Raw genomic sequence first — 13007 nt, 5'->3', positions numbered from 1 at the left:
TTACCGACAAGGCTGCAGTGTTATAGGAGCATTATTGTCATCTTATTATTTTAATTTTAATTAGAATTTTAGCAGATGGATTAATTAAAGCAGATATGATTTTGTCGATCGCTATAAATTAAAGTACTAGTCGTTGATTACTGATGAGTCAGCCCACATTTTGCGGCATATCAAACTATGGCGCCGTCCACGTGGCTGTGAATATCTCACTCCATTTTTCAATTCAATCGCTGTGCTTATGCTTTTTTCTAAATACTTGTCAATCATAGCAACTCTAGTGATCCGACCTTAATTATATTTCTGGTTTTTTAACTTAGTTTTCAATATATTATATTGGTCGATTGTGGACAACTTTATTAGTTGTAAAACCACGAATAATATGTTTACATAATTACAAGATAATTAAGGTTAAAATGTATGGTTTTAACTGTATTGGGAGCTGTAAGTACAAAAATGTGCAGTGGGTGAAAGCGAATTGCAATTGGCATTATACAATTTATGTTAACACACATGCTGTGGGTCAGTACGGGCATGTATAAATATATATAAATAAATGAAATTAATTAAAAGGCAGTGATAAATTAAATATTGATTGATAAAGAAAGAGTGAGAAGATAAGCATGCATATGATATGCGATGGAATGTATAGTATCAATGAATCATAATGTGTGTGTGTCAGTGTGTGTTGCAGCTAATTTTTCATGTACCAACCAACCAATCCGAAAATGAGATTGTTGTGAGTTATGACGATGACGAGGAGGGCGCGCGAGGCCTCTCATCCATGCAACTTCCTAACTGCGATATGAATATGATGCTCCCCGTACCACACAAATAAATCATGTCAAGTCTATTTCATTTCCATTATTTTCCCCATATTGTATTATTAGAAAACAAAAAACATAAAAACCTTTTAATATAGACTACATACATAATAATGATATTATATATGTTTAAACCAACCGACAATTTTACAGAAGGAAATTTCGATCCGATCCTGGGCCATAATACATACATACATGTATGATCTAATAGATTTATTGGAAATAGCAGGCATCCCTACCTTTGCTTTAGGATAAAAAAAAATCAAAACAGGCCGGACAGAAAAAAGTAAATTAAAAGGGAGTTTAAAGAGAAAGTGTATTAATAAGAAGCACGCAATGAACAACTGGTAATGGTTAATATGAGATCGAGCAGATGACATGGAGGTAAAATTTAGTTTATGTATGTTCTTTTTCTCATCAAAAACTATATATTTAGTTTTTGTTTAATTTGTTAACATTATCTCATCTCCACAAATTGATCATTAGGGATCGGAACAAAAGAAAATAAGTTGTTAATTTTAAAAAATACTAGTTAAACTTTAAAAATTTACTCTCAACTTTTATTTATGTTAAATGTTCAAATTAAAAGAAATGAATAAAAATCATGAATATCCCTTATAGTAGAAAATGGGATTCCATTTAGAATTACTCCGTATTATTCTGTTAACCTTAGCTTAATGACGGATGATGTGATGTGTGATGAGATGAGATGGTAAATTAGAAAGGGCCTAATTGGGCTGGCAGGTGCATGATTATGATTATGTGTAGTGAGAGTGGTGGACATATGATCAACCCGTCGGTCCCACTTTTACCTCTTCTCTTCACTGGCACCTACCAAAGTTTAATTGGATGCTCCCATCCTGTTTTGTACTTTGTACGTGTAATCGGCTCAATTTGTGTTTTCTTAAATAATAACTTTATTATGGTATTCATTTATACATATTTTCTCAATCTATTAAAACACAAAGAGTTAATGTTTCATTAAGATTTGAATTTGTGATCTCCTAAATTTGATAGGCTATCAACACACTCATACCGTAATTTCATATCGAGTAGTTACAATTTGGTGTGATTTCAAACTTTATATAATATATAAGTGATGGTTATTTTTTGAGATATTCTATTTTTCCACTTTCTCTCTTTAAATTTTCTTCCATAGAAACTCCCCCAAAATACTTTTTACTTTAATCAAACCATTTTATTTAATAATTGGAGGACAATTTCAAATTGTAGTTGCTTCTTTATCTCAATTTTTAGATTTAATCTTCTAATTTTTATAATCAAAACTAAGTTCTTCTCTTTAATTTAATATGTAATTTTTCATTTGAAAGAGTTACAAGATGTCATTGAACTACAAGTTATTTGTCCGACTTAATTTGTGTTCAACTCCAAATTAAATGGAATGAGAAAAGGTAGATGCTTCCCATTCAAGCCTCCGCTCCTTTCTTTTTAATATTATTCGGTTCTTATTCCAACCAACACTCCACACTCACACTGCAAGTCTGCAATAAATAAATAAAGAATTATATACTTCAAATTTTGGACTACTTAATAATATTTAATCTCAACGTACTAGTCTTTGTTTATTTTAATAATATAGTATATGTATATGTTGCAGGCTGCAGGCGGCAGGCAGGGTATAAGACATGGATCGGATGATAGAGCTTTTAATTTCAAAAGAGTGTGTGGGGGCCCATACAATTTTATTGGGCCAACCCATTTAGTAGTGGTCAGTCTTTTATTGAAATGAGTTGATGGTATGTGAGATCGAGTGAGACATGCAGCAGCTTCTTCTAACTTCAAATGGGAAATGGCTTGCTTGATCGAATTGCGCAAATTATGCCATGGAATCGTGTTCACGGAGAATGGTGAACACAAGGCAAAACGACGTCGTTTTGAGGCAAAAAAAAAAAAAAATCGCGAATGTGGAGTTAACGGCGCGCGTTTGATCAAATTATGAATTTTATGTTATGAGATTATGAATTTTATGAAAATTCATAATCTCATAACAGAAAATTCATAATCGCATAATAGAAAATTCATAATCTCACAACTGAAAATTTATAATCTCATAACAGAAAATTCATAATCTTATAACAGAAAATTCATAATCTCATGGTTCCAAAGTGAATATGTAGGCATGGTTCCAAAGTGAATGTACAGGCATGGATTCATAATTTATGAATGTCCGTGATTTCGGACGGGAATATGTAGGCATGGTTCCAAAGTGAATGTGCAGGCATGAATTCATAATTTATGAATGTCCGAAATTATGAATGTAATGAAAATTCATAATCTCATAACAGAAAATTCATAATCGCATAACAGAAAATTCATAATCTCATAACAGAAAATTCATAATCTCATAACAGAAAATTCATAATCTTATAACAGAAAATTCATAATCTCATGGTTTCAAAGTGAATGTGTAGGCATGGTTCCAAAGTGAATGTGCAGGCATGGATTCATAATTTATGAATGTCCGTGATTTCGGACGGGAATGTGTAAGCAAGGTTCCAAAGTGAATATGCAGGCATGAATTCATAATTTATGAATGTCTGAAATCTTTGTTCACCTCAAATTAAAGTGAAACCGCAAAATGTGAAAATAAAAAAGAAAAGTCACGCAATATTAAAAAAAAAAAAAAAAAAAAAAAAAAAAAGAAGAAGAAGAAGATAACGGTGTACTAACACTGTTGGAACCGTGTTCACCATGAATGCTGAACACGGTTCCATGGCATAACGTCTGATCGAATTGGTGGTAATTAAGTTAGTGATATATAGATCCAAGTGGGCGGGCCGGGCGTTTACCGTACCATTATATTGATTATATATTATATATATATATATATATATATATATATATATATATATATATATATATATATATATATATGAAGTGCAATTGGTCTACATGATATGATGCTACTACTCTGATATCATATGCTGTATGTAGTGATAGCCCAGCATATATATATATATATATATAGCAAAACAATAACATAATGTAAGGAGCTGAGATCAGATTGGAAAACCTTTTGGAGGATCGGAGATGGAACAATATATTACTTTTATCACTAATCTAACACAATAAATAAAAATATTATTGATCCAAGGTCCAATACATGCCTTACTATTCACAGTTTAATAAGGTTAATCTTACATGCATGCATTTCGCTTTAATTTATTTCTTAACATATATAGTCACGCAATCCACCATGTGTGGGCCTCATCAAAAGCAAAACCATCTATATATGTATATATTTATATTATCTACTTTCATGACAAAGCCCCACATACATAACATATATATTTTGATTGAACAATTGTCATTAGATTGATAATTAACTAATCAAAATAGGAAACATACATAGCAATAGTAATAGTAAAACTATTGGGACTAATTATGTACTATAGATAGTTCAACTCAAGTAATACTAGTAATCTAGCTTGCTAGCTATGTATCTAGCTATTTTAATTTGTTGATTATATTTATGTATAGTAACGAGAGATAGACATTGCATTATGTCATACTATATGTATATAATGGTGTTACGTTACGTTAAAGATGGATGGGATGGGATGGGATGGGATGGAAGTAATTGGATGGATGATTATATTATTTGATTAATCTTTCCTTGATGACATCCATTCCCATCTCCGTTGGGTCTGTGGCTTGAACTTCATAGTGAATCCCTTCCAGTGCTCTCCTCAATCCATCTTTCGAGGTTGCATAAACCATTTTTGCCCGGATTCTTGATTCCGCTGGCGCCCTGCACCGTACCGTACCACCATTATATATATTATTACGTGAGAATTGAATAAAATAAAATAATGGATCTATCATATCATATTAATTAATTAGCCTGCCTGCCTGGCCTGCAAGAAATTAATTAAACAAACAAACAAACCATGCAATGAAGAAGATCTTGCTTTTCCGGCAATTATCGAGGGTGACGAAGTCGAAATCAAAGACAGCGTATCGGCATTCGTCTTTGGGGAGAGACGCGAGCAGATCCTCATAGCTTTCGCCGGCTCCGCCCACCTTGTCCACCTTCAGCTTCAACATCCCTCTTCCTCCTGACTTAAAATAATTCATCTTCTCCTCCTCAAACTTGAAAACTATGTACCTGTGCACCTTCTTCCACTTCATCTCCATGAACGAATTCTTGCATTCATCCGTCACCCACATCCCTGCCCGACCCGCCGCCTAACCATGCATATATGCCCATTCAATTCATCCATTATATAATTCACATTCACATACAATAAAATTATAAATTAAACGAGATAGATATATATATATATCATAGATCTATTGAGCCTACCATCTTGAAGTTAGCCATAGCCATCAAGCACGTACGTCAGTTGTTGTCAAGGAATGGAAATTGTAGCGAGCTGAGTATGCTTTGGCGTTAGTTGCTGTATGACTGTCCTCTCCAACTTAATTCACGTTCTTATATAGGATATGGTTTACTAATTTGCCATTACATTGTGCCATATATTACCAAATTATCCAATCTATGCTTATAGACGAAATTACCCCTCCATTCACATTCGCAAACTGTTTTCCACACCAGGGGTACCCCAAAACTGTATACTATTATTGTACCTAGAATTCCAAGGTTAGGCTGACAGCTCACAGTTTCATGCCATTCTAATTTTGAACTCCATCTATATTTCCTTTATTTTTCATCATATTATTCATAAGGTTATGTAATTATGAAGTGGGCCCTTTCTAATACAATTACTAAATTTGCTTGCACCGGATAAACTTCATTCAATTCCTTATTTGGATCAGATCATTGATGTATACAAGATAAGAATTTACATAAATTTTGTAAAAATAAAAATTATCCGTTTTATTGATTGGTTCTCTTTGAAATGATATCAAATATACATATATAGAAAAATATTTAAAAGCTAATTTGTATTCTATACAATCTAAATACATGTTTAGTTGTATCACAACATTCTACATGACCCAATTCAAACTAAGAAGTTTTATTGTACTTGGTACAATTTGACGCAACAATAATGCATGTCATTTTTTATTATAATGTATTTTTTTATTTTTTTTTTAAAGTATGTAGTAGGTCGATTTCCATTTTGCAGACATTCTTAGATTTTGCAGGCATCCTAACATCCACTGTACGTACTGTTGTCAAATTTTAATGCACAAATTGAAGAAGTAACGAACGCAGGTCCTGGCCCCATGCATGGTTGAGGTTTCAATTCCCATAGGAATGTAGGAGTTGGGTGCATTATTTATTTGACAAATTTTACTGTGGACCGTAATTCACGTAGCACGGTAGCACCGTGAACTGGATAGGAAAATGACGCCGTTCAAAGTTTTTTCTATTAATAATGGTAGATTGACAAATTCTGTTATGGTTCATGTAACAACCTCTCTCATTATTTAGTTTCATTTTATACATATTATAGTTTGATTATAGCACCATTACAATATCATTCTAATTCAACTACAATTTTAATTTATTTGACAATATACACTCAATATGTGAAACATGTTATTCAACCGCATTTTATACACAATATAGTTTCATTACATCACCACTAAAGTATCATTATTATTCAACTAAAGTTTAATTTATTTGACAATATACACGCAATATGTGACATGTTATTTAGTTTCATTTTATACTATACACACTATAGTTTCATTATAGCACTACCCGATAAGTATCATTCTAATTAAATTACAATTTCATTTAACAATATATACATTCAATATGTAAGGCTTGCTATTCATTTCATTTTAGGCCCAATATGATTTCATTATAGTACCATTGAAGTATCATTTTTATTCAACTACAGTTTCATTTGACAATCTACGTTAAAAATGTGAAACATACTATTCAGTTTCATTTTATACACACTCTAGTTTTATTATAGCACCACTAAATTATCATTCTAGCTATTTCGATTACAGTTTCATTTAATTGACAATATTTACTCAATATAAGAAATATGTTATTCAGTTTCATTACAACATTACTTTTAAAAAAAATAAATAAATAAAATTAAGTGCACCGCAAAACGTAAAGAACCTAACACTTGTCGTTTATTTTCATTAAGATTAAAGAAACAATGCCATGGACCATATCATGCATGATCTATCTAGTGTATAATGCTTGTATTTATTTTAGAGCAATTAAGTGAAGTACATTATATTTATGTTGGGGCAGTAAGTGATGATATGAATGCATCGATCCATGAAAATTAAAAGAAGATGAAGTATGGGGGAAAATGACGATGGACTACTATACGTTTACAAGCACTAAAATCTAAGAATGAGAAGATGGAAGTGATGGAGGATGAGGAAACATGTATTCTAACCAACATGTGCCCTATATATATGCGAATGCGATCACAAGATCCTATGACCAATCAGGCCCACACCTCATTGACATGTGCATTTGGAAGGATGCATAACTTGGATCACATACATCAACTTTAGCTAGCTAGCTGGATCGGATCTTCAATTCTTGGGTGTTTTAATTTGGTGTATGTTGCTTGTATGTTAAAGCTAACAATTAATTAAGAAAGCAACAATACACATGATCCATATATCAATCACAAAACCTTCACAATATATAATCTCCAATCCATCAATATACTATACATACTCGATCACCCGCCCACCTGCATACAAATATGGCTCAAACTAACCATTATTAAACAAATCAGCGCACCTTGCTTAATTATATTGCAGGATCATTATTATCTATCTAAATTATTCACACAAGTTGAAGTTACGTTGTAGGAAGCACACCCGCCCGCCCGCCCTTCCTGGCCTGCTAATAATTTCTCCATCTACTCAACAACAATCTGCAGCCTAAACCCTAAAACTTGCCAGGCGGCTATTATTAACATCAAAACTTGCCTCTGCTCTCAATTCTAACATCTAAGAAATTGAGCATCAGCCAGCCAGCGAAAGAGAACGAGCTTTCGCACGCCTACAATGCCACCTTCATTCAGAGTTATGCATGGGGACTCAGCAATCAGTGGAAAAAAAAGATAGTTGTATGAAATTGAGATCAGAGGGAAATTATTATGTGGACCCGGGTCAAAATATACAATTTATATACTGAATATTCACAATTTATATATTAAATGTTCATAATTTACATACTGAACGTTCACAATTTGAATTACATTCGGTATGTAAATTGTGATGGGTCCACCTTGCAAGGTGGACCCGGATCCATGGTATAACTATTGGAGATCGAGGGCAAATTATATCGTGCACCGCGCATCAAAACGACGTCGTTTTATTTAATGAAAAGAAACGGAATCCGTTCCGCAAAAAATAACTCTGTTCTTCAGTTTCATTTTGTATACACTGCAGTTTCAGTTCAACACAACTACAGTTTCATTTCGATATAACTACAGTTTCATTCAATATTTATACACTCAAATATGTGAAAATATTCTTTAATTTTATTTTATATACACTATAGTTTCATTAAAACACAACTACATGATCATTTCGATATGATTACAACTTCATTGTACAGTATACACTCAAATATGTGAAATGTTATTCAGTTTCACTTTGTATATACTACAGTTTCATTTCACCACAACTACAATATCATTTTGATATAATTGCAGTTTCATTTGATAATATATCGTTGTAGTGTTGATTTAGATACACTGTAGTGTCACTCCGTTAACACTTACAACGCGCCGTTTCTTTACTTAAAGAAATGGCGCCATTTTAATGTGCGATGCATAATCGATTATTCACGCGATCCACGATATAACGACTGGATATCGAGCAATAGTTATGTTGTGCAACCGAATGCACCATGTGCATGGTGCATACGATGCAAAACGACGTCGTTTTGACTAAAAACGTGCGTCCCATTTAAAAAAAAAAAATCAGGTTCGATTCTCGGCAATAGCATTATTGTGGATATATAGTTATGAATTTGTGGATATATAGTTATGAATTTATGGATATTTAATTCATTCATTGTGGATATTTAATTCATTCATTGTAAATATTTACTTCATTCATTCACTGTAGATATATAGTTATGAATTTCTGGATATATAGTTATGAATTTGTGGATATATAGTTATCAATTTATGGATATTTAGTTCATTCATTGTGGATATTTAGTTCATTCATTGTAGATATTTACTTCATTCATTCACTGTGGATATTTAGTTCATTCATTGTGGATTTTTACTTCATTCATTCACTGTGCATATATAGTTATGAATTTGTGGATATATAATTATGAATTTATGGATATATAGTTATAAATTTATGGATATATAAAAATGCTATTGCCGGGAATCGAACCTAATTTCTTCTTTAAGTGGGACACGCGTTTTTTAATCAAAACGACGTTGTTTTGCATCAAATGCACGATGTGCATGGTGCATTCGGTTGCACAGCATAATTTGCGGATCGCAAATCAGACGTTATGCCATGGAACCGTGTTCACCATTCATGGTGAACACGGTTCCAACGGTGTTAGTGCACCGTTATCTTTCTTTTTTTTTTTTTTTTTTTAATTAATTACGTGACTGCCTACATATTCACTTTGGAACAATGCCTACACATTCACTTTGGAACCATGAGATTATGAATTTTCTGTTATGAGATTATGAATTTTCTGTTATGAGATTATGAATTTTCTGTTATGCGATTATGAATTTTCTGTTATGAGATTATGAATTTTCATTACATTCATAATTTCGGAGTTTCAGACATTCATAAATTATGAATTCATGCATGCACATTCACTTTGGAACCATGCCTACATATTCCCGTCCGAAATCACGGACATTCATAAATTATGAATCCATGCCTGCACATTCACTTTGGAACCATGCCTACACATTCACTTTGGAACCATGAGATTATGAATTTTCTGTTATAAGATTATGAATTTTCTGTTATGAGATTATGAATTTTCAGTTGTGAGATTATGAATTTTCTGTTATGCGATTATGAATTTTTTGTTATGAGATTATGAATTTTCATAAAATTCATAATCTCATAACAGAAAATTCATAATTTGATCAGTAACGCGCCGTTAACTCCACATCCGCGATTTTTTTTTTTTTTGCCTAAAAACGACGTCGTTTTGACTTGTGTTCACCATTCTCGGTGAACACGATTCCACGGCATAATTTGCGGATATCGAGAGTCTGGGCTGCGCTAGTGCGCTATATGATTTGGTGTTGGACATGGGCTGCTACTCTTCTACCATTTTATACGGGCCTTCTAAATTCTATAATCAAATCCAAAACCTTCATTTTTTTTTTTTGGGTAATTCAAGTTATTCATACACAGCTTTTTGGTCAAAACTACTCATATTGTTATAATTTTGGTTATCTTTTTCAACTATTGTTATCATGCACATGTGTTCATTAGGCAAAAATTTGTATGATATGGTCTTACAAATCTTTGCCCGTGAAACAGGTCAGATCAATTTGAAATGTAACACTTTTACTAGCAAATGTAATACTAAATCAGAAATAAAATATTTATTATTTATATGAAAAATTGTAATAATTTTGAAAAAAAAAATGTAATATTTTTACATTTTTAAATTTTGATGTAAAAGTATTACATTTTCTATTATAAAGTGCAACATTACTAATAAGGGAAAATATAATACTTTTGATGAAAACAAATAATACTTTTACATCAAAATATAAAAAGTATTACATTTATCCTCAAAAGTATTATGGTTTCTCTTATAAGTAACAAACATTTTATTTTTGATTTAATATTACATTTGCATATTGACTCAACCCGTCCAGTCTCATCAGTGAGACGATCCACACAAGAATTTTGGTTTAAAATGCATCTATTGTTATAACTTCCGTTATCTTTTCCAACTATTTGGATCCACAATATATTTTCTTATCTTATCTCAGCCAATGTTGGACTTGCAAGATGATGTAGAAATTAAAAAAAAATAAATTATTTTGTTTGAAATCCACGTGGCTAAACTCGTTATTTTAGCAAGTTTGCTAATGGCAACTTTTTCTGTTATTATTTTTTATTAGTTATTTTATTATTATATTTATAATATAATATCGAAGTGATAGAGTATTACGGGAATATAGAGAAAATAATGAAAAAATTATAAATTTGATGATGTGAAAATGAGACCAAATTTTAAAAGTGAGAAAGCATTTCATAAATAAGGATAGCCTAATAATATATTGACATTATATATTGGAGTATTATATAAATTATTTTCTTAAAATATAAATATCAAACTTATATATTAAAAAAAAAAAAAAAAACACTTTGTTTAAAACATCTGTATGTGGTGCTTCGTGACACCTCTTTTACCAAAACAAAACAAAATGATACGATGTGACATATGGGGCGTGAAAACTGTCGTCTTAATATTTATTTATTTTTCCACAATAATTATTTTGCAAGTTGGATGTCTATTTTCTTAATTTCTTTGACGTTACGTCCTTGCCCCGGCCCACTAAAAAACGTGACCATAATGGAATGTGCTTTCATTTCCTGATGAGATTTACTAAATAACACCTCAGCTCGATCATTAATGAAAATAAATGGCCATACCATATGTCCATATATCAAATATTATTATAAATGAGTTATATTAGAGGTGTTAGCGAACAGAATTTTCGACAATCTACTCGTGTTCGTGTTCGTGTCCAGTAAACGTTCGTTAATGTTTGTTAAGGAAAACGAACCATTAACAAACAAAATTTAGAGTTCAGTTAATAAACGAACAGAGTTTGAACAGTTGTATGCTTGTTTGCTAAGAGATCGTGAACAAACTCGTTTGTGTTCGTTTAATAATGTTCGTGAACAAGTTCATTTGGGTTCGTTTAATAATGTTCGTGAACAAGCTCGTTTAGTGTTCGTTTAATAATGTTCACGAACATGTTCACAGACATATATATATATATATATATATATATATATATATATATATATATATACATAGATTATATTGTAATCATGAACGTTGATTATTTCTTGAACTTAGATTATTTGTTATTCATGAACGAATTATGATCATGAACATGTGCAGGTGTTTGGTTATTAAAGGTTCACGAACGTGTTCAGATCATGAACGCAAACCGAACACGTTCGTGAACGTTAATGAACACTAATGAATGCTTAGCACACTACTAGAAATTATGAAATTTCCGATCACCCGAAAGTGACCTTAAATCAATTCGAAAGTAAAAAGTGGTCGGAAATAGCAATAAAGGTTTTTTCAGATACCAAAAGTGGTCGGAACATGGCTTTCGACTTGATTTAAGATCACTTTCAGGTGGTCGGAAATTCCATAATTTCCAGCAGTGACAAACGAACACGATCACGAACAACCTCCGTTCGTATGTTCGGTTCATTAATAGCCCTAATTCTATGTAGGTTGTATGTAAATTTCAAAAAATACTTATTGGTTGGCACTAAACCTGATAGGAATTAATCCCCGACCGTAGGTCTGATGGTCAGTCAGGGGTCTTCGACGCCTAAAGAATACAACCCGACCTTACCGGACCGCATCACATGACTTCCCCGACCTATTCTTCCTCCCGCATTGGTGGGGAAGCTCATTGGTCAACTAAAGGTTGACTGATGACCTCTGCAGGTGGGATCGATCTGGTTAGCCTTTCGAAGCATAGTCTTGTCTTGTCAGGGATATTATGACACGTGCTTAGGACCCCTTCCACCCTGGTCTGGTTATGTGCATGGGCACCACGTGCCCGGAACTTACCTCCTCTCACCCCTATAAATACCTCATGTATTACTGAGAGGAGAACATTTCACATACTTTGTAACTAGTACTATTAGCTCGGAGAGTACCGACTCGTCGTCAAGGATCCATAGATCGAGAACTTAAACCAACAAGCAGACTAAATGAATATCCGACCCAACATCCTAAATTCCTACCTAGTATTGTATTCGTAGTCATACCAACCGTATATACTACATCAAGACCAAACCTTTATTTCATGCAAATCCTACATATTTTATATAAAGCATAAATTTCAATATTTCTTAGATGAGGGAGAAATCCATAATCACTACATGTACATAGAAAACTCTATTATTGTGTAATACTCGATCCGTAATTTACAAATCATTCATGGACAATAAATCACATTTAAAAGGTTATGTGCAACAGATTTAATTGAA

At 32.4% G+C, this 13007-nt stretch overlaps 1 protein-coding gene across 2 annotated transcripts; it reads right to left on the bottom strand.

Moving 5' to 3' along the window:
* Positions 1-4152: 4152 nt before the first annotated feature.
* On the bottom strand, positions 4153-5235 carry LOC109164934 (actin-depolymerizing factor 5-like). 2 transcript variants are annotated; one of them, XM_019313492.1, is made up of 3 exons: positions 5149-5235; positions 4732-5030; positions 4153-4593 (listed from the first exon to the last, which is right to left on the bottom strand). In XM_019313492.1, the coding sequence occupies exons 1-3, from the start codon at positions 5170-5172 to the stop codon at positions 4440-4442; spliced, it is 477 nt and encodes a 158-aa protein (XP_019169037.1). In that variant the 5' UTR covers positions 5173-5235; the 3' UTR covers positions 4153-4439. The 2 variants fall into 2 exon arrangements, with proteins under 2 accessions (XP_019169037.1, XP_019169038.1); XM_019313493.1 differs by having other exon boundaries at positions 4732-5031; positions 5143-5210.
* Between the last annotated feature and the right edge of the window lie 7772 nt (positions 5236-13007).

Source organism: Ipomoea nil, unplaced genomic scaffold (assembly GCF_001879475.1).
Source record: "Ipomoea nil cultivar Tokyo-kokei standard unplaced genomic scaffold, Asagao_1.1 scaffold3069, whole genome shotgun sequence".
Lineage (NCBI taxonomy): Eukaryota > Viridiplantae > Streptophyta > Magnoliopsida > Solanales > Convolvulaceae > Ipomoea > Ipomoea nil.
Note: the sequence above shows the minus strand (reverse complement) of the source record. Positions and strands in the feature narration are given on the sequence as shown.